We start from the raw sequence: 21,933 nt of genomic DNA on the forward strand, positions 1-21,933 counted from the left end.
TTGGATGTGATTTCTCCATCGCAACTCTTTCCCATCAAACAAAGTAATCCAAACTGTTTTGTACTGCTTATTTTGCTTGCTAAAAGCATGATTTTATTAAGACATGACAGCAATATGGAAAAAACGAAATTATATGAATATTTCGTATAATAACCAAATATCATTCTTAAAATGGTTATGGGGCAGTGTATATATTTATATAGCCCTATTTGCTCCAAGCTGTTTTTTTAATTAAATATAGACTGTTGGAATAGGGTGGAATGACTCCTGTTCTTAACGAATAACCAAGATTTAGGCCTTACAGTTGCTTCTTTTTGTTTTCATAGACCTGCGGTTGCTTATTTCTCGCCAAGGCTGGCAACACGGCTCATGGTCCAACGCACAAAGCCATTGCAGTGTCTGTGTGCACTTGGCGGGTGGTTTTAGAAACCGGCGGGTGGTTTTAGAATCCACAACCCCCCCCCCCCCCCCCCCAAGCCGTATCCATGTGTGTCTGCAGAATGGCAACATGGGGGATATAGCAACAACACGCCCACGAGCACACCTCCACGCGCAAATAACGGAGTCGGCATAATGGGGGACGGGTAGAGCAGGTGCTAGAATAACATATTGGGGCAGCGCAGCTCCATTATCCGTATTTAACAGGTTTAGGGTAACATTTAGGGGTTTAGCGGGCTGCAGAATAGGGGCCTTAGTCTGTCAGCCGACGTGCCCATTGTTGATGTGCTAATGCATTATAACTTTCAGCCTAGCCTGCCAGCGTTGCCAGGTCTGCTTATTATAAGCGACTTTGGGCTTGTTTCCCTGCAAAGTCGCTTGTAAATAGATGTTCCCAGCGTTTTTTCTTCACTGACGTGCAGTGGTGTAAAGTAACTAGTACATTTACTCAAGTACTGTACTTAAGTATAATTTTGAGGTACTTTTACTTTACTGGAGTATTTCCAATTTTCTATACTTTTACTCCACAACAATTATTTGAAATCTTTAGTTACTAGACTAGTAGTCTCGCGTCACCAGACAACTATTCCACAATCTCTGAATGCTATATAGAGTCTGGAACTCCACTTCCCGAAAGCTGCTTAACGGAAGCTACTCAGACCGGAAAAACATTCGACCAATCACGACGCGGTGCCCGCGGACCTGTAGTCCCAGTGGAAACAGAACCGAGGCGGAAGCATATAGTCATAGGTAGATTTATGTTATTTGTGCGAGGATTGTTTCTCATTATATTCATATATGTATCATATATGATACATATATATATATATATATATATATATATATATATATATATATATATATATTTGTATATATATTCATACATATATCATATTTATATTATTTAACACTTTTTGTTTTGATTCCAGTCGGACTCCTTTGCGCCACTGCACAATGCTAAAACGGAAGTGGGTAGGGGAGGGGCTTCCGCTTTCCCCTTAAGCATGATCAGAGCTTCCGAGTCCCAGACTGTATGCCAGAAACATTTGTAAATTGTGGGAGGCAACAGTCTGGCCACGTGAGACTACTAGACTAGTTACTTTGCAGATATAAATCATAATAAAACATACATTAACCACTTTAGCCCTATTTTATACCTATAGGCTATTTGAAAATAGCAGATCTACAAGCTCAAACCATGTTGCGATGCAACGCGTTTTGAGCTTGTAGATCTGCTATTTTCAAACATTTTAGTACTTTTACTTTTGGTACTTTAAGTACATTTTGATACCAATACTTTAGTACTTTTAGTCAAGTAAATGTTGAATTCCGGACTTTTACTTGTAACAGACTCAGAGTACATCTAATGCATTGATACTTTTACTTAAGTAAAACATTTGAGTACTTTTTCCACCACTGCTGACGTGTACACAACATTTTTGAAAATGGTTATTCAAATAATCAAAAATAAATACATAAATAAAAAATAAATTGAAATTAACACCCAGAAAATAGCCAAAACTGAGCACATTTCGATCTATAAGGCCAAATCTCATTTAAAAAAAATAATATATATATATATATATAGATATATATATATATAGAGTATATTAAAGACAATTAAAATGTTTATACTATTGGAATCTTACACACCAAAATCGGTGCGGTGGAGAGCTGGCTTTAAACATAATGTCCTCTCTCTCTCTGACCGTCAGTCAGTCATAGTGAGTTTACACAGTCATGCATTGAGCTTTTCTTTTGTGCTCCTCATTGTCTGCCCTCCTGCCCGGGGCGACTGCTGACAACACCCCTGGCAGGAGTGTTGACAGCCTGGGAGGAGAAAGAGAGACTTGGTGTGAGTCTTTGACAGCTTGTCAAAACAATATATATCGATACATTTTACATCTACACAGTAAGTGGCAATGTGTTGAGTGTTGCAAGCGTGCCACTCAATTGCACTGTCAGTGTTTAGATGAATGATGAAAGGGTGTGTAGAGATGTTATGTTAACATGTTAATAGGTCATACACTAGAATACTTTAATACTTGCATAATACTTTTAAAAGGCTAAATCTGACACCCTCTCACAATCACATACTGTACACTAGAATACTTTGAAAATACTTTGAAACCTGACACCTCACATCTAAACAAAAACATAATCTTCACCTCCCGGCTGTTCCGGCCTGGCAAAGATAAGGAAATGACTAACTCTCCAGTAGAGTTAATTAATGTGCGATTGGATTGTCTGGTTGGAAGGTGAAACAAGCAGGGGTTTGGGGGCGAGCGACCATGTGATCTATTCTACACACTGCCCTGGTTGGACACTGGGATTAATCTTTGAAATTAGGTGGATGGATGATGGACTTTGCAGAAAAACAAGCCCAAAGTCACTTATAATAAGCAAACTGCTCATAAGTATCAATCTGCTTGAAAAGATACCGGTAATTCCCTGCCCTGGTCATAACTTTCGATCTGACTGCACACTATAAACATGATGATGCAAGTTCAATGGAATTGCTCTTTCACTTTCACACAGTGAGTCATACAATGCTGAGAAGAGGCTTGGAGCCTTTGTGTGCGTGTGTGCGTGCGTGCGTGCGTGCGTGCGTGTGTGTGTGTGTGTGTGTGAGGCCTATAGCGTTAATCAGTATTTCATAACCTGATTGCCTGGGGGAAATAGGGGAAACCTCTTTTCTGTGCATCCACGTCTCCAGCCGGAGCCGATGCTCTCAGTACAGAACTACAACCTTAAAGGGATAGTTCACCCCCAAAGTGACTTTTTTTCTATCGATTACACACCCCATGGAGAAATGGATTTTTTTTTTTTTGTGGCATTCCTAAGCCAATAATTTGATGACCGGCGGCAGCTGCGGTAGGAGACTCAAAGTGTCAACTTTGAGTCTCCTACCGGACAAATTAGCATCTTTCCGATGGTCATCAAATTATTGGCTTAGGAATGCGACACAACCTAAAAAAAATCCACAAATTCAAGGCTTCATGGGTTGTGTAATTGATAGAAAATAAGATATTTTTGGGGTGAACTATTCCTTTAACACTTTTAAGCAGCCATGTTGGAAAGAAATTGGGCCTCTTCCTTACTTCCTTCACAGCTCTGTTCCATTTAGTGTAGCACAGTGGTTCTCACATGTTTTAATTTCAAGGACCCCCATAACTCTGAGAGTGTACAAATGGAACCAAATGGACCCCTACGGATCCATTTGGTTCCATTTGTACATTCTCAGAGTTACAGACCCTTAAGGGACCATTGGAACCCCCTCAAGGAACCATAAGAGTACCTGAACGGTTGGACCACACTTTGAGACCCACTGATAGCAGAGTGTTTCCAGCAAGCCAACATGCACAATATCAGCACTCTGACTCTGACCAGACACCCATTTAACTGGAACAGAGCCTCATCTTACTATCTTACTACTATATATATATACTATATAATTGACAAAAGCTCCGAAAGTTCGTCCGGGATTCGCAAGCATAGGATCACTCCACATGCCTCCAAGACCCGCCACAGACTGTTGATCAGAGCTATGGCTATGTTTTAGGCATCTTACCTCACCTCGATCAGTGATAAGACTCTCGGCTTGATTGATTCTCTGATTTGCCTATCAGATCCTCAGCCTGATCTGGCAGGTTGCCGTAGCAACCAGATACAGGAAGTCTGACCTCTCTATCACATGAGGGCTATTAGGGCCGCAAAGCAAAGCGGGGAGGGAGGAGAGGAGAGGAGAGGAGCCGAGAGGAGAGGCCAGAGGATGACGTGTGTGCAGAGTGACTAGGCCAGCAAAGGTCGCTGTCCTGGTTCATAAATATCTCTTACAGAGCCATGCCCAGAGCCATGCCCTAGATGTGAGGGCGCGGCCCTGACATCTAGTTAGTATAATTCGTAACACCTGAGAAGGAAGTAAGGAAGAGGCCCAATTTACTTTCTATATGCATCCGAATCAGGTGGTGATGACACACTATGGACGTTTGCAAAGGAATGGGACTTTGAACATATGTCATCGCCTAGTCAAGACAGTGAAAACAGTAAAAGAAAATACATACTTGCAAGAACGCATCTAGTGCATGAACTAATGACGCATGGATTCTAGATTGCCCTTGCAAGTATTATGTCCAACATTTTGGAAAGAATCCTCCCAACTAGCCTGGAGATTTAAAAGAAAACATAGCACTGATTTATGTATTCATGCCTTAAAGGAGATAGTTGCCAATTACAGAAACCAGAATTCTACTGTATTTTCATGCTTAATTGCTGCTTCTAGAGCAGTTGATAGAGTTAATCATGCTAAGTTATTAATGAAATTGATTTATAAGAGGTGTTCCAAAATACTTAGTAAGAATACTAGTCTTTTGGTATGCCTGTCAGACGTTTGAGTGGGTATCTAGAGTGATCTGTTTTTAAAATACATATTGTATTTATAGGCCTCCTGCTGGCTTTTTTATTGTGCCGTTTTCTTTTATATGGACCCATGGGGTCTTAGATAAAGATGTAACAAGATTATAAACAGGTTTTATATGATGTAGTGGTTTACAACATAGTGTAATAATGTAAAAACTATTGTTATGAACTACATTAAATTGTGTGTATGTTTGTGGATATAGGGATCATGAGCCAGGGCCTTAAAATTGAGCCATGGTTATCATATGGGTGGGCAAAGCTAGGTGTGATTATTTTTTTTTAACTTGCTGTACATTTCTTCTTCACAATTTGGCATAACCATTGCAGACTAGTAGCTTAGTGGTAGTTATCAAATCATGCATTGAATACGTGGACCCCTATATTATCACACGCAAATTGTTAAAACAAATATATGTAAAAGAGTTCTTTCTGATGAGGGCTAGGTAATGACAAACCAAATGTTGCAATAATCCGGATTAATTTTCTTTAAGGCGCACAAAAATGATGTTCAAAAAATTGTTTAAAAAAAAAATACAATTCAAAAAGACACAAAACAATAAACTTACATGCTTCAAACAAGCAACAGTCCAGAGACTAAACTGACTGTCAGACTGATAGAAAGGGCAGAGCTATAGCAGCAGCATGGTGCCCCTGACTTTACTGACTCAGGCCTGAGACCAGACTGACTCATATCATCTACCTGCATGGCCTCTACCTAGTGTCCTCAACCATGTCTTAAAAGACAGGTAACCTCAACACATTCACCTAAAATGCTAGTGAACTCAAACAAAGAAAACATTTTCCAAACTTTACAGAAATCATTCAAATCAATCAAAAGGTAAGTATTAATCATGTTCAACAACACACCTCTTTTCAATCATAATATACCTTATGAATAAAGTGGTTATGTTAAGTGGTTATGTAAATGAATATGAAATGAGTAGTATGATAAATGCATATGTTAAACAGAAAATAATGAAAATAATGGAACATGTGAGGATATAAAGGTAAAGTGGGAAAGTCTGTCTTTACCACAATATATTTTCAACCTTTGAGCCATTATTGTGTAGAGACCAATGAGCACACTTTTCTGCACAATTCAAGTAAGGGGCATTGATTGGAAAGGTTATTGTACTTAATCTGTACTAATCTATTTCCACAATATCAGCACAATATCAGCACCCTGACTCTGACTAGAATGGAACAGAGCTTCATTAGTATCATTCGTAACACCTGTGAAGGAAGTAAGGAATAGGCCCAATTTCTTTCCAATACGGCTGCTTTGCATTTAGGAAGTTTGCAATGGAATGAGACTTTGAGCATACAATCAGTGTCGGCCCTATGGGGGGGCATTGGGGGGCAATGCCCCCCCAGATTAGACTTTGTGCCCCCCCAGTTCAGATTAGCCAGATTTTTTAATTTTCTGATTGGCCAGACTTTGTAATTGTATTTGTTGTTGGTGCATATAGGGGCAAGGTAAATGAACCGAATTAACCGAAATAGAGTTACAAAACACCCCAAAAAAGTAAAATATCCATCCAATAACCGCGCGGGCGTGCGTGCGTGAGGGACAGACAGGTGCCCCCCCTAGAATAATTAATGCCCCCCTGCTTATTACTGTCTGCAGCCGGCACTGCATACAATGTCTTCACCTAGTCAAAACAAAAGAAAGAAGACTTGCAAAAACACATCCAGTGCAGGTAAACCAATGACGTGTGATAGCCATTCTACAGTAGAGAAACACAACAACAGAGGACATAGAATTCCTTCAAAACAAAACAAAACAAAGGAAGAAAGCAAACAAATAAATAAACAAATCTTAAAATAGACAAGGAAAGATTTATGAAGCATAGCGTTAGTTGATGCAGGACACGGAAGTCGTGCACGCCAAAGCTGTAACCAGCGGTCAGTCAGCTGATGTGAATATCAGCATTCTATTTCCCATTCACAGCTCAGTGGTCATTACGTCAGTAACGTCACACACTCATTATCCAATCACAGCTCACGCATGAGCAAAGAGGATCCTTTAAATACAGCTTCTATTCTCTAGGTCTTTCTTGGTTGCTGAACCAATGCATTTTGCTAGCTCCTCCTCCACCCCAGCCTCCACCTTTTGATTAGAGCCTGGCTTAGGCTCAAATACTTGTGGTTATCATGTATATCTGCTTGTTTAGAGTCTTGCATATAGGCTCAAATACTTGTGTATCATGTATATCTGCTAATTCTAACTAATATGTCAATGTACTGCTATTGTTGACATTGTATCCCTATGGGGATTTGCTTAAGCATTCTCTGAATATATGCTTAGCAGGCTGCTTCGACAAAATTCAGTGAATATTCTCCCAAGAGCGGAGCTTTAACTCCAAGCTTAACTGTATTCCATTTGTGGCAATAAATGGTTATTTATCTACTGAGACGAGAGTGTTTCTGATTGAAGTATAGCATATTTGATCAAGACAATCCAATGTGTTTTAAGTGCATTAAGACAAAGTGCATATAGACCCCTTAACAGACGACATCACACTGGTTGCAAATGAAATTCATTCTGTCAGGTCTCGCTAGGGCACGCAGCACTAGCCAACACACAAGAGGGGATTGGGGTGCGCCGAAACCAGCTCACCCCAAAACAGGTTGAGAATTGATTGCATGAAACAATCACCTGTGGATCCAGTGTCGATGTTGGTAAACAAATAATTGGTCTATAAGACAGCATATCTTTCTTGCTTTCCTTTATTTCTACATTGCTTACACACATAACATGTCACCAATTTCCTTTCCAGCACAAGTAATGGAGTTGGAGGTTCAGTGTGTTGCATAGGGGCGACATGAAGCTTGGACATGCAGAGGATCGAACCAGCGGTGACCTTCTGCTCTACCTCTGGGTCACTGTCGCCCTACAGTACATAATGTCTACAGTACATGATGTCTACAGTACCTGATGTTTACAGTACCTGATGTCTACAGTACCGTTCGTATGTCTAATGTTCCCTTTTCTCCAGGACACCAATATTAAAGCCTAATTAAATGTTAGCCAACTAATTGTTTTAAAATATATGAAATATGACTCAAATGGATCTAAAATACTTATTTGACCGTTTAATCCCTTAAACCCTCTATACTTAGTAAACTGTACTAGAGAGTTGGCTCTGTTTTAGGTCAGCTCTTTTTTCCCTTCTACAACAGATTTCTTAGCCAAAAATGGCCGATCTTCAAGCTCACAACGTGTCATAACGCACACGTTGTGACACATTGTGACACATTGTGACACATTGTGAGCTTGTATAGATTGGCTATTTTCCACCAAGAATAGGAATGCTTGGGTTTAAGTGGTTAACGTCATCTAACTTACAACCAATGCCCGCAAACATAATGCAAAGTTTTCTTAAAAAATACTATATCAATTTTGTCAAATAAATAAAAACAGGTTCAGTACAGTGTGGGGAATGTTTCATGTTTTACTTTTGGTACTTTATCGGGTGAGCCCTCACCTAATAAAGGCCATAATGCTTAGCCGAAACACTGTACCAACACTGTCTACGTGTTAAGTAAAACACTTTTCGGAGCAATGCTGTTGTGAGGATTACAGGACACGTGATTACAGGACATACGTGAATTAAATGCTATTTTGACTATTTTGGTTTGTGTATTGTATCTGTTGTCACAAGAAAAGAGGAAATTACCTACCTAGGTTCAATTTTAGAGGCATATCTTTCCAGTGATAAAATGGAAACAAAGTAATCAAAAAAGTCAACCAAAGAACACGTTTTTTGTATAGGATCTCCTCTCTGGTCGGTAAGAATACTTTGAGGACTCTAACAGGAGCCCTCATCCAAGGTTACTTAGGGCGGATTCAGACTGGGTCCGATTGATTCGAACCGTTCCCGAGTACGATTGGCCTCTCCCAGCTAGCCAGCATTCACATTGGCCAAAATTCTTCCATACTCGAGTACACTTAATTCAACAGTAATGGTAAATATGTGCCTCATGGGGGGGCGCTGTTGACTATGGGGCTTTGGGAGATAGAGAATGTCATTCACAGAAGAGTCACTTGTCAGAGTGCAGAGTGAATAATAAAGTTTGACTGTGTTCCTGACGTTGTCTTGAGTTATAATAACTAGACCATACCCGGTCGGCGCAGCGCATCCGTGGGGGGATATGCGCACATGATCTGGCAACCCGGGAGGCAGTTCGTCCCATAGCTGGGCAGCCCCGTAACCATGGCGACAGTGTTTGACACAAAAACGCTAATAAGAAGCTGAGATTTGATGAAATTGAAAAACGGGCTTCACAGTTAAGTTCAGATGGTAATGGTCAATGGCTGTGTGCAAAATCAGAGCAATTGGTCCAGCCAGTGAGGAGAACCGGGTGTCTTCACCACTACAAACGCACAGAGGTTACTAGAATTATAGTAGGATAGTAGGATAACAGAACAACAATACACAACCAAAGAAGTGTGTGCGTTGGTCTTTGAAACCTCAAAATGTAACGTCGTCTCTCGCGTCTGTTATAATCAATATGATCGTGACGTCACGGATGCATCCTTGGTATTTTAGCAGTGACGTCACGGACTAATCCTTGGTATATTTATCCTTATATACACGTTTGTTACACATGTGTTTTCTGTTTGTTTTTCCACGGCGAGTCTATATTATATTATCTATATATCTATATCTATATATATCTATATCTATATATTAGTCTATATTATAGACTATAGGTGAGTCAGGCAGTTACAGAGGAGATTGAATAACACACCATAAGGTCTATGTGTTTTATGCGTTTTATGCATAACTATACTGTACTACTACTACAACAACAGATTTACGGCTACAGAAGAACTGATGCGAACCAGCACTCTGATAGCATTGGAGCAGATTGAGACAGAGAAGGAAATGCAGCTGGAAGGTGAGACTACACTATAGACACCACTGTGTGTGGAGTAGATGGAGAAGATGTTTCACCAACAGACTTCAGAAGTTTGACGTCAGAGCCTCCATTCTTAGGACTGGATCCTCCAAGACTGGGGAATCATAGACCAGGACAAAAGGTAGACAGATGGGGACGGGGGGGGGGGGGATAGAAGCAGACAGACAGAGAACAAGAAAACAGAGAGAGATTGTATTGAACTGTAGCAGAATACAATCCTTTTACTATATAATGTGCTGATTGATTGGTTGATGTGACAAAAGAAGTGCATAAGTTGAAATGAACTCAAACATTCCGTACCTGACATTATCAGATGTTTGTTGGCAGAAACTGTTAACAAACTTCCGAAGGCTTTGTCTCTTTTTATAAATGATGATGATAATGATGATGATGATGATGATGATGATGATGATGATGATGATGGTAACATAACCCCACAAGGGAAACTGTCCAGCTGTAAAAAGCTCAAGAGAGATAGAATGAAAGATGAAGTGGAGGGAAGAGAGAAGTGAACAGAGGTTCCTCGTACATGATCTATTAAAGAACACGTAATAGAGCGTAATTTACACATCCCACCTGGGTCGGGGTTTTCCACCCCCGTTCTGAATTCCCATAGACGTCTTTAATATCGCATCAAATAAAAACTGTGTTCCAAAAATAAAAAAATGATTCCGGCGATTTTACTCTTATGGACCCAATGTTATTCTCCATCGAGAAATGACTTTACGACCCAGGGGATGAACGAGTGAAGTCAGGACTTCTGTACTCTATAATAGTGGTCAATAATCTATAAAATAGCTTTTATAGATCAGTGATTTTTACCACTCAATATGATACACCAGTAAGACTCCCTAATCGGGAGATAAGCGACCGTAGGTCACATGTATACAGAAGAGGGCTGTAACGGCGATTGGTTCCTAGTTGTGTGGGCAATGTATAGTTTTGTTTGGTGGTCTAAGAAATGTGGTGGCAGGCATGTTGATGACATGAGTGTAGACATACTGTGTAGTGTGTAGCAATTTGCGTGTTTTTAGGGGCAAAACTGTAGGAGTAGTGGGCAAAAATGTGTTGTGAAAAGCGGCCTGAAGGTGGCGCTAGAAGAGGGCCATGTGAGAAATTAGGGGTGGGGTGTCCGCGTTGCCTTGGCGGACGAATAGGTACCGGCCGCGGCTCTCCCGGACGCTCCTAGCCCGAGTTACAGCATTTTATGTGAGCTGCAGTGGCAGGGGGTCCTCCACTGGGGGCGCCACCACTTTTGCATCCGTTCTGGAGCACCAGGAGTGGGTGGTCCCCGGGAATGCCCCGTGAGCAGCCCCGTTGGGGTGGTCATTTGGTAATTAGTCCACATGTGCTCATTTTTTACACTTGGGGGTCCCCGAGGCAGCTGGGGGTCCCTGGAGCTCCGGGGGTCCTTGGAGGGTGTAGTTTGGCAGGTAAGGAGTGTGTGTGCAAAATCTGGCATGGATCGGGGCAACGGGTGCGGAGATATGAGCAGGGCAAAAGTGTGACGGGACGTGTGTGACGGAGTGACGTGACGGACGGACACCTGGAGCAGGTTTCTATAGTAAATGCGACCTACGGTCGCAACAAGTACACACCGTTACAATCACACACACGTTTTTAAGTTTAGTGTTGACCATTGGTGGACAAAGTAACTTGAGTCAAAATATATACTAGATACTCAAATTTGAACTTGAAATGTTAAAAACAAATATCAATAATAGTGAAAATATACAATCTACTAGCTCACAGTGAGCTTGTAGATCGTCTATTATCACTGTATTTGAAACAGAGCTTAAGTGGTTAATTCAAAATGTACTTTTTCATTCCTAGAAATGTAATGGATTAAAGCGTTTTTTTTTGTGTTTGTCTTTGAAATGCAGTGGAATGAAGGTAGTATAAAAAAATACTAATATTCATTACTCAAGTAAAGCACAGATACTCCAATCTTAAGTATACAGTACTTAAGTAAATGTACTTTGTTACTGTCCACCACTGGTGTTGACTATTAGATAAGCACCCACAGTACAAAGAAGTGATCAGTGGAAGCGCACATGCTCCATATGCAGATCAGGCATAAACAGGCGAAGACGAGAGAAACATTACAGATTGATCTCTTACTTGAATTCCTCTGTTTTTGGGCAGCAAAGGAGGGAAAGATCAGAGGGCAACGAAGCAGCAACTATATTTACACCCCCCCCCCCCCACCCCCAACACACACACACACACACACACACACACACACACACACAATGTTAGTAGAAGTGGTAATAATAGTAGTAATAGCGTAAGCAGTAGTAAGAGTATCATTAGTATTATTGGTGGTAGTAATAGCAGTAGTCAAAGTAGTAACACTTGTGCACGTTATACAGTGAGTTACTATAAAAGCTAATAGAATGAAGAAAACATTGTAGAATCTTTTTAATCTATGCACTCACTTGTGTCAACATCATGACTGGCTTGCCGGTTATTGGGTGCCTGTGGCAATTCAATCAGGATAGAGACAAACATTTCAGGAGAGAGACAAATAGACGGCACAACAATGTAAGACCATCAACTAGCTCACAGCCCTAATGCTCTTGTGGCTGAATGCCACAGCAAAGTTCCAACTAGTGAAAAGCCCTAAAATAATAGTGGAGGATGTTATAGAAGCAAAGGGATGACCAACTCCATATCAATGCCTGTCCGTGATGACTTCTATTTAACCACAAGGCCACTGAGGTCAGAATGTTGTTGGGGATTAGGCCGCGCTCACATTTGGTGTTCAAATTCATGCCAAGGTTCCTGGCAGGGGATAAACCTGGGCCAGTTGGCTACCAAAGAGGATCTCTGATCTCCTTATTCACGGTCTAGCTACCGCCAGAATCAGAATCAACTTTGTTGTTACATCACAGGTTTACAGGTGTAAAGAAGTGGGTGGAATTATTTTTTTCACATTCCACATGCTACTACAATATGTTTTCGAGCTAATACAGAATATTGCCTCTATATAAGAACAAAATCTCTGAAGAAAAAATCTGTGAGATCCCATTAGTTCACCGATCTGTCCGTCAACCCCCTCCCCGCCCCATGCCCCTCCTCCTCCCCAATGTGTAGCATTGAGAGCCCTGACGTCACAACATTTGGAGCGACGCCCACTGCACTCTGGTTGGTTGGGGAAATGAAACACTTCCTATTCCATGAACGTCAACAGGCTGGTCCAGGCTCTTATTTTTTAGCAAAAATAAAAAATAAAAGCCTGGAGATCGAGGCTACAGGAGTGAGGACATGACATTATTTCAACTTCAAGTTTAATGTCACATCACAGAAGGTTTACACCAGGGCTAAACGAGTGGGGGAAAATATCTTGTGCAAGCTTCCGATAAAGCTACAGGACATCACAAAGGAGTTCCTTTCTCCTTTCCACCGCAAGTGTAAAATAAAATAACAAATAAAACTCTAATCAATATTTTTTTGTGTCAATTAATCCTATAAATCCATATAGCCAATCATAATTAACAAACAGACCTGCTATACAGCGAGCATCGTAACACTAATGAACGTGAACTTAACGTACATTAGTAGTTGATTCATGTCCTCTTCCCATGTCATTTCCTGTGGGAAGATGCAAAAACAGAATCTCATAAGCTTGTGTATTTTTCCATTTCTTTAACAATGCCACTTTAACCATGCACATGATACTGTTATTGTATATACCTAATTTTAAATGCTGGATATGTTTTACAAATGCACAAGCATTTCTTCTTGACGTAATGTTTAATCATGCACAACGTATACATAGGTACGTAGGTGTTGTCTCAATTAGGGCCCCAGTAGGCAGTAGTATTTACTGCCTACTGAAGTCAATGGCGGTCGAATCGAGCTGAAACCTTGTCCAAATATGGAGACGAATGACATAGCACTGACATCATAGATGAACATGTTATTTTTTCTCCATACAATCTCAATACAAAAACGTTTTGCCTTACCACTACCAACAATGAGTTGAACAGTGAACTCCTTCAGGATTTCAGGAAGATAGCATGTGTAGTTTCCGTCATCAGATAATTTCACTCTGCAGAGTTCGAGAGACACGTTGCCTTTCTTCAATTCATCGATGAAGAGGGACGTTCTTCCCTTGTAGGAAGAAATCTGAACTCCCTCATCTACTCTGCCATCCCTCCAACAATACACATATTGATGATCTGGTAGATCTGATCTGGACCAGATTACAGACGCGTCAGTAGGGTCAATGGTGGGATGAATGTGGGGATCAATCTCACATGGTAGAACAGCATTCTCTCCAACAGATGTATACACTAGCAGACAATCCCCTGATAAGACAAGATAAGACTTTTTTGATCACAAACTAAAATCATTTACTGTCTAGCTTCATTATACTTAAAGGGATATTTCACTTCCAAAAAACTTTTGGTCATTTTATCATCTACTCAGGCTTTTGTGAGCCCCCCAGACAGTTTTTAAGTTGCTTGATTCAGTATTTAGATATTTGATATTCATTTGATCAGACACGCCCCCTTCCTATACAAACCCATTATAACTTCAAACTCCATTTTAACCATGATAGATTCATCAAAAACACCCGTCCTTGGTTCTGGCGACTCATACCGCCCCCCTAATACGCGAGGGGGCCGTGTCTTTTCTATTACTTTTTTCATTTATTTTTTATATATTTTTTGGAAAATGAAAAAAATACAATAAAACATATATATAAAATAAATGAAAAAATGTATCTGAAAAACACGGCCCCCTCACGCATTAGGAGGGCAGGGTGAGTCACCAGAACCAAGCACGGGTGTTTTCGATGAATCTAACATGGTTAAAATGGAGTTTGAAGTTACAATGGGTTTGCATAGGAAGGGGGCGTGTCTGTTAAAATGAATACCAAAAATCTAAATATTGAATAAAGCATCTTAAAAACTGTCTTGGGGGCTCACAAAGGCCTGAGTAGACGATAAAATGAGCAAATGTTTTTTTGAAAGTGAAATATCCCTTTAATTACACTAGCATGCTTTAAACATGGTGTCAGCCTGTCAGGGGTATCACAAATCAGTCCTGCCTGTGTGTGTGTAGGTGTCTGTAAAAGCTATAGATCTAACAGTTACTGGATGACCTGCCTGAATTCTCAAAAAGAAAAAAGAGGGGAAAAAAAGGAAATTGGTCAACAACAATTATTCATGTTTAATAATTTCCACCAATGTCTATTGTCTAATGAAGTCCATTGAGGGAGACTAGATACATCATTTTAACAGAACACACAGGGGCACTATTAGACAAATATATGTAATGTTACCCACATGTGGGAGAGTAGCAGATTTTGTCAAAGGCTTTGCCCACTTAGGCGCAGGTGTTGGGCATTTCATTGTCAAATATGCTCCAGTGTTTCATTCCTCTTGTCTGCAATTCTAGTTATATATGTATGTCTTTCTGTCTGTGTCCCTTTTATGCATATACATGGAGCTCCATCATGTCATCAATTTACCCCCACCGTGTCCACTTTTAAGCAGTGGTGAAAGTGGTTGACATTTCTTTTTTTCCATTACTTTATTTCGGTTTTAGGTTTAGGGTTAGGGTTAGGTTAGGGTTACTTTATTTAATTTTCGTTCTCATAAATAAATCCCGTCCCTGGGCCCACCCATGGCTGCACCCCTGATACACATGATGAAAACAGAGCTATATTGTCCAACTTGACCATACTGTACAATAAGTACATTTTCAAAAAGCCAAAGTTTAAATGGGGCTGAAGCGGTTTATGTATGTTTTGTCATAATAATTAAAATCCACAAAGTAACTAGTAGTATTAAACTAAAGTTTTCAAATAATTGAGGTGGAGTAAAAGTATAATATTTGCCTATATGAGATGTATTGGAATAGAAATAAAAATATTGCAAATTGGAAATACTCCAGTCAAGTAAAATTACCTTAAAATTATACTGAAGTACAGTATTTGAGTACATGTACTTAGTTACTTTCCACCACTATCAGCATTAGATAAGATGAATTACTCACCTTCTGAAAAGATGAAAGAAAACACACTTTTGTTCCATAGCCCCACATTGTCTTGGTTTCAGAGATCATGGTTGTAAATAAAATATGTCGAACTTTTGCCACAAAGTCTTTATATTCCATAATGTCCCATGACCCACGTCCGTGTTTACATTTTGACGATGCACGTTAGTCAAGTGGAGCTGTGTTCCGTGAGCAGAAAGCTGTCAAGTGGCCTCCAGAAAATAAATCTGGTTTCCTTTCAAAACGATGTGCATTTCAGAATAAGAGGTTTTTTAAAACTCTATCCTTGTAATGTTACAATTCAACACACGTTTTATTGTGAAATCATACTACTGGAAGTAGAAGTACCCAGGTAGCCTAGTTGAAACTACTTAACTTCACGCGAAAGCAGCTGTTTATGCGGAACGGGGGGAGAAAAAAAAAAGAAGTCAGGGGAAATCACGGATCTGTGAGAGTGTCCCGTCGTACGCACAAATTAATGAATGGTTGTGACGCCCTGTATGTTAATCTGACGTTAGTAGATTATGTTTTATTCTTGAACGTGGCCATGGGTCTGTGGCAGGTTATTTAATATGGGATTTTCACAGCTGCCTTTGACTTTTTCTTAACGGAACGGCGTTCCGGGACCGAATCTTTTACCGGAACGCCGTTCCGGACAGAGCCGGCCCACTTTCACCCCTGCTTTTAAGGTCTACACCAGTTTTCAATATCATAAACATAGGTTAATTGCAGTGTAATGTACCTCCAGTGTAGTAGAGCTGATACAGAACTGAAACCAGAAGAAGTCTCAGAGTCAAGAAATGTCTCAGATCATAGATCACATGTGGGTACCCCACCTTCATATCTGAAAACAATAAGAAAGAAAGAAAGAAAGAAAGAACGAAAGACACATGTAATGGAGTAAAAAATAAAAGTACAATTTTGTACAATGTAGTGGGGTATGGAAAGTATGGACAAATGGAGATAAAAAAGTACCTCATTAAGTACAGCACTTGGATAAAAGTACTTACCTTCCCACCACTGTGTAATTTATTATTTTATTCGTAATTCACATTTTTATTTGGGGATTGGCATTACGCCATTACAGAAACAAACATACATTTTAGTGCTTTTCATTCAGTCCACATTTCTCTCATCACAATTCAAGTCCATGTGTGGAAGTCCTTATTGTTGCACTTTGTCCATAATTTGTCTTGCACATACATTAATATCCCCTTTAATTAAAAATGTCCTTAATGTTTCGTACAAAACAACATGTACACCAATTACACTGCAATCTCAACATAAACAAAAACAGGAAAAAAAGAAAACAAAAAAACGGTTGAAGAACACACCTTCCTTGCGTGTTCAGAGGGAGAGAGATGTCCCACTTCAGACTAACGATTCATAACGTGGCTCAGTTGACCTGCTGTCCGTGCGTCTATGGTTGGGACGCGAACCATAGATATAGAAACCTAGATACCTCATTGGCCTCTGCAGTTCATTGAAGCGACTGGTATCTCAATACAAGGCTCTTCCGCAGGGCTGTTTGACTACTGACCAATCACATCGCGTTGACTACTGGCCAATCACAGCACGTCTAACTGACTAGTTGCTGGGCGGAGGAGGAGTCTACCTTTATATGTCTATGACGCGAACAGCCTTATTCCATGTAGTTGGGAAGGGGCGAGGCTTCCCCTATTCGGCGGGCGCGCGGGCGGGGACTTCTTTCCTCTACATTAGAAGAGTATGGACGTCACATTCGAATACAGCCCGAATACCCAATCTCAACACCGGCCTCAGTGGCGCACCAGGATCCTGGTGATTCATGACCATAAAACGTTTTATTCTGTGAAAACCGCAAAACAAAGGGTATTTATTAAATAGTATATCATATAATTACATATTATTTATATTTTCACAGAATCAAATGTTTTATGGTCATGATTCACCAGGACCCTGGATGGCTTGATTCTAGGCTTAAATGAATTGATATAAATATTTTTGGAAATTTCTATGGGAAAAATGAATGGGGTCTGGAACGATGGAACCAGAAAATGGCCGCCACTGCTATGCCCTATAAGGCTGTAGTCAGCGAACAGCCTTTTTGCATGTAGTTTAAGCGCAAGGGGGCGGGGGGGCGGGTGGGGAGAGAGCCTGGCGACGCGAGCTATGTTAGTGCAGTGAGTGGCAGTTGGGGCAAACGCAGTCCCCACAACATCATTTACGATTCTGTGCCTATCGGTACATAACTCGGACGGCGCTTGGTCAACTAGCAGACCATCGGCCGGTCGTCGCGGGCACTCGCGCCTGGGGGCGCTCGGGCGCGACTCCTCGGCCTTAAGGTCTGCTGAGTCGGCGCGCCTCCGTCATGGTCCAAAACTATACTTTATCGGCAAAAAAAGAGAGTCCACGGTTGTTTGAAAAAGCAATGTCCCAAGCGGGAATCGAACCCAGACTCCCAGTGGTAATGGTTTTAGAGTCTAGTGATTAGCGAGGTGCGCCACTGAGGCCGGTGCTGAGATTGGGTATTCGGACTGTATTAGAATGTGACGTCCTAACTCTTCTAATGTAGAGGAAAGAAGTCCCCGCCCCTCATATGATATAGCTGACATCTCGCCTACTGTGTTAGAACAGCATTTTATGTTCGTTGGGTCCATAAAATAGTAGATCCGTCTGTTACAAGTAAAAGTAAGGTATTCAAAATGTACTTGAGTAAAAGTAGAAATGTAATGGTATCAAAATGTATTTAAAGTACCAAAAGTACTTTTACTAGTAGTTCTTTAAAACCAAAATCTACAAAGTAACTAGTAACTAAAGTTATCAAGCTTTGGGGCAGTTGATTAAGCGTTTGTGGAGAACTTTTACAGTCTCCTCGGTTCATAGAGCTTTTCAATTTAAGTGGTAATGTTTAACGTACAGGTGTCCTGTCTATCTTTATGATTAACATCATGTTTCACCTGCATGCAACATGACATCGCAGTCATAGACGCCGTCAGACGGTCCCGAATGTATCCCCACTTTTCAGCTATCAACTTTTTTCTCTAAATAATTACAAATTATAAAAAAAAACAAGTAAAAGTAAGGTATTCAAAATGTACTTGAGTAAAAGTAGAAATGTAATGGTATCAAAATGTATTTAAAAGTACCAAAAGTACTTTTACTAGTAGTTCTTTAAAACCAAAATCTACAAAGTAACTAGTAACTAAAGTTATCAAATAATTGTAGTGGAGTAAAAGTACAATATTTGTCTCTCTCTGATATGTAGTGTAGATGTAAAAGTATTGAAAATTGGAAATACTCCAGTAAAGTAAAAGTAACTCAATTCTTCTGGTATAGAGGTATTTTATTATTAGGCTATAATATTATTGCAGTTTGTCTTTGTCCAGCTGTGGACAGGTATTTTATTATTATTAATGCATGTCCCTCGCCCCCTCTATTAAGGCAACTTCTCCCAAAGCACCACATGGTTATTATTAACAGGACATAGGCCTAGTTGTAACTACAGAGTCCTATCTACTTCAAAGGACTACATTGTTTGGGCAGCTGTTTGCTGGATTATTTTTTTTAACAAGGCAATATTGTGAGCAGTCTATAACGTGAGCGATAAATGTGGAGTGAATGTATGTGTGTGTGTGTGTGTGTGTGTGTGTGTGTGTGTGTGTGTGTGTGTGTGTGTGTGTGTGTGTGTGTGTGTGTGTGTGTGTGTGTGTGTGTGTGTGTGTGTGTGTGTGTGTGTGTGTGCGCGCGCGCGCGCAGTGGTGTGTTCTACCTAGCTGTAGTATACAACCCTCGTAGACGTATTTATGATTCTGACGTTTTCAATCTACGAGAGTTGTAGGGTTCACGCCCCATGGACACATGGACTTTCTGCACTATGCCCCTCAGATACTCCAAACGAAGTGTACAAATTGAAAATAAAGGTGCTTACCCCAAAGCCCCAAATGTTAACTACTTCTACGCGGTAGTAGTTTAATGTAATAATCCATATCTTTCAATAAAAAAGTGTTTTAATGCCGTCTGTGGCCGATTCTGTCGGAAGTTCCCAATAGGCGGTAGCGACGGGTAGTGAGGGGGCGCATCCGGTGAAACCCGGAATTACACTAAATGTAAACAGGGAGTAAACGAGGGTGGAAAAATGATTAAAAATTACGTTTAAAACTACTTTAAATTCACACTTCATCAAAGTTTACAAAGGCTCCCGACTCATGCCAGGTACATTAACATAGGAATTAGCCTATATGCATATCAATTGTCCATTGTGTGACCTGTACTGTAGGTGTTAAGCGACGTGCGCGTCACGTCATTAAAATAGAGCAACCACTTCTCAAATGAGCATAGCATCACTGAGTACAAGTAAAAGTAAAGTACATTTCTTATTTTTCACATTAATGAGAGAGAGAGAGAGAGAGAGAGAGAGAGAGAGAGAGAGAGAGAGAGAGAGAGAGAGAGAGAGAGAGACACAGAGAGACAGAGAGACAGAGAGAGAGAGAGAGAGAAGCCTGATAGCTAAATGAAAAGGATAATAAAGAGGAAACGTCACTTACTGGATTTGAATAATATGCATATGGTGATGATTCATTTGTAATCCAGCTGCTGCCGTCCTGCTGCCATTGTATTCTACAAGCTGATCGAAAAAAGAACCAGGCGCGGAGACAGCGGAGCTAGACAGCGGGATCCCAAAACGGCGTTCCTAGATACCTCATTGGGCTCTGCACTTCATTGGAGCGACATGCTTGGTATGGTGGCCACCATATTCCCGGGGGGAACGGGCACTGGCCAACCACAGCGCGTCGTTTCCAGGACTTGTCAGAATCTAGTTGTCCCGCCCTCACCTGCGTCTGATTCAGTGTCCTCTTGTGCCATCTGCTGGTTGCAAGAGGATAGGCCTACTAGTTTCCTCCACCTGTAACACAATAAAACAATAAAACATAAACTGTAACATTATTATGAATGGTCAGCATTGACACAAATATTTGATATTTGAATATAAATAGATTCTGACTGGTCAGTCAAGGCATCCATTGGTCTGCCTCTTTTAACATTGATATAGAAGCACAAGCTTGTAAGCTAATATAATTATTTTTAAATCAATATTTGTATCAAATGATTGATTTTGTTCATAAGGGTACATTTAATAAGCAGTGCAGTGTACAGTGAGGTAGTCATTATTGAAAAATAAACCCCTGAAGCAGGCGCTTCACTCCGTCTGAGTTTATTTTGGAATAGTGACCGCCTCACTATACATTATGTCTTACTTATATACAATGTCTAACGTGGTAGGTATTAACTAAATTGGTGATAAAGAAACAAAAACATAAATAAATACAATTATACACATTTATTATATTAAATAGTATACTCGAATGAAGTATATAATAACATTTGGATGCAATTGGTCACCCAAAGTAGCCTCACACAAACTAATATAAATTATGAATCACAATAAATTCATATGTTTAGATGAGTCAAAGGTTCTGAAGCCTTGGCATTTATTTTCACAACAAGGACCTTTACTTGGTGCATTGTAAACATAAGTATGAAAGTAAGGTCAGATGAATTGTGAGCAGCCTGGCCAGTAGTGTGAACAGTATCGGAAGTGCTGTGATGAAATAAGGGGGCTGACGGACAGATCGGTGAACCAATGGGATCACACGCATTCTCTCTCCGGAGATGTTAAACCCTCCTCTCTATGCCAGATATCAGACACGCTAGGGCAGTCTATGTTCGTATAGACGCTTAACAAAGCCGGATGCACCGCGGTGGATTCGAACCCCTAGACTGCGACAATGGTGGGCAGGTACCATTGTGCCAACTGAGCGCCCATCTCGTAGAATCTTACAGCTTCTCTAAATGTCTGTGTGTATATACATTACTGACATACCTCTGCACTTCTTCCAGAGAGACAGACCCAGAATCAGCAGAAAGATGGAGACTCCAGCACACATCAGAGGATAGAAATATGGAGGCAGAGAGGAAGAGAGAAGGGGAGACAGAGAGGGAGAGACAGGTTGAGGGAGAGAGGACAAGGTAGGGTCTGGTTGGTCGTTGTCTTTGGAGACCAGAGAATATGAAGCAGAATGGACACATATTACTTTTCAACACACGTTTATTTTAAATGTCAATAATTTACTCAATCTGACAATTTACTCAATCTGAGAT

The 21,933-nt window shown here is 40.5% G+C and overlaps 2 protein-coding genes across 3 annotated transcripts in view; one reads left to right on the plus strand and one right to left on the minus strand.

Moving 5' to 3' along the window:
- The window catches only part of LOC311051243 (NACHT, LRR and PYD domains-containing protein 3-like), a 380,092-nt gene that overhangs the window by 262,400 nt on the left and 95,759 nt on the right, over nt 1–21,933 (plus strand). The gene's annotated exons all lie outside the window — the stretch shown is intronic.
- Nucleotides 7,649–20,511, minus strand: LOC311051246 (myelin-oligodendrocyte glycoprotein-like). Of its 2 annotated transcripts, XM_084065729.1 has the most exons (7): nt 20,319–20,511; nt 16,535–16,636; nt 13,752–14,096; nt 13,340–13,377; nt 12,222–12,261; nt 10,084–10,237; nt 7,649–9,877 (listed from the first exon to the last, which is right to left on the minus strand). In XM_084065729.1, exons 2-7 carry the CDS (start codon nt 16,632–16,634, stop codon nt 9,769–9,771), a joined length of 786 nt encoding a protein of 261 aa, XP_083921855.1. In that variant the 5' UTR covers nt 16,635–16,636; nt 20,319–20,511; the 3' UTR covers nt 7,649–9,768. The 2 variants fall into 2 exon arrangements, with proteins under 2 accessions (XP_083921855.1, XP_083921856.1); XM_084065730.1 differs by lacking the exon at nt 10,084–10,237.

The sequence above is a fragment of the Gymnoscopelus microlampas genome (genome assembly GCF_963454915.1).
Source record: "Gymnoscopelus microlampas genome assembly, chromosome: 9".
Taxonomy (NCBI): Eukaryota; Metazoa; Chordata; class Actinopteri; order Myctophiformes; family Myctophidae; genus Gymnoscopelus; species Gymnoscopelus microlampas.

Excerpts from the sequence above, each read along its gene's own strand:
- LOC311051246 (XM_084065729.1), bottom strand. The coding sequence starts at position 16,634 with ATGAAGGTGGGGTACCCACATGTGATCTATGATCTGAGACATTTCTTG. Across the intron at positions 13,378-13,751 it reads TCAACTCATTGTTGGTAGTG|GAAATGACATGGGAAGAGGA; the intron begins GTAAGGCAAAAC and ends ATCTTCCCACAG. Across the intron at positions 10,238-12,221 it reads CAGTCATGATGTTGACACAA|CTGGACAGTTTCCCTTGTGG; the intron begins GTGAGTGCATAG and ends AGCTTTTTACAG.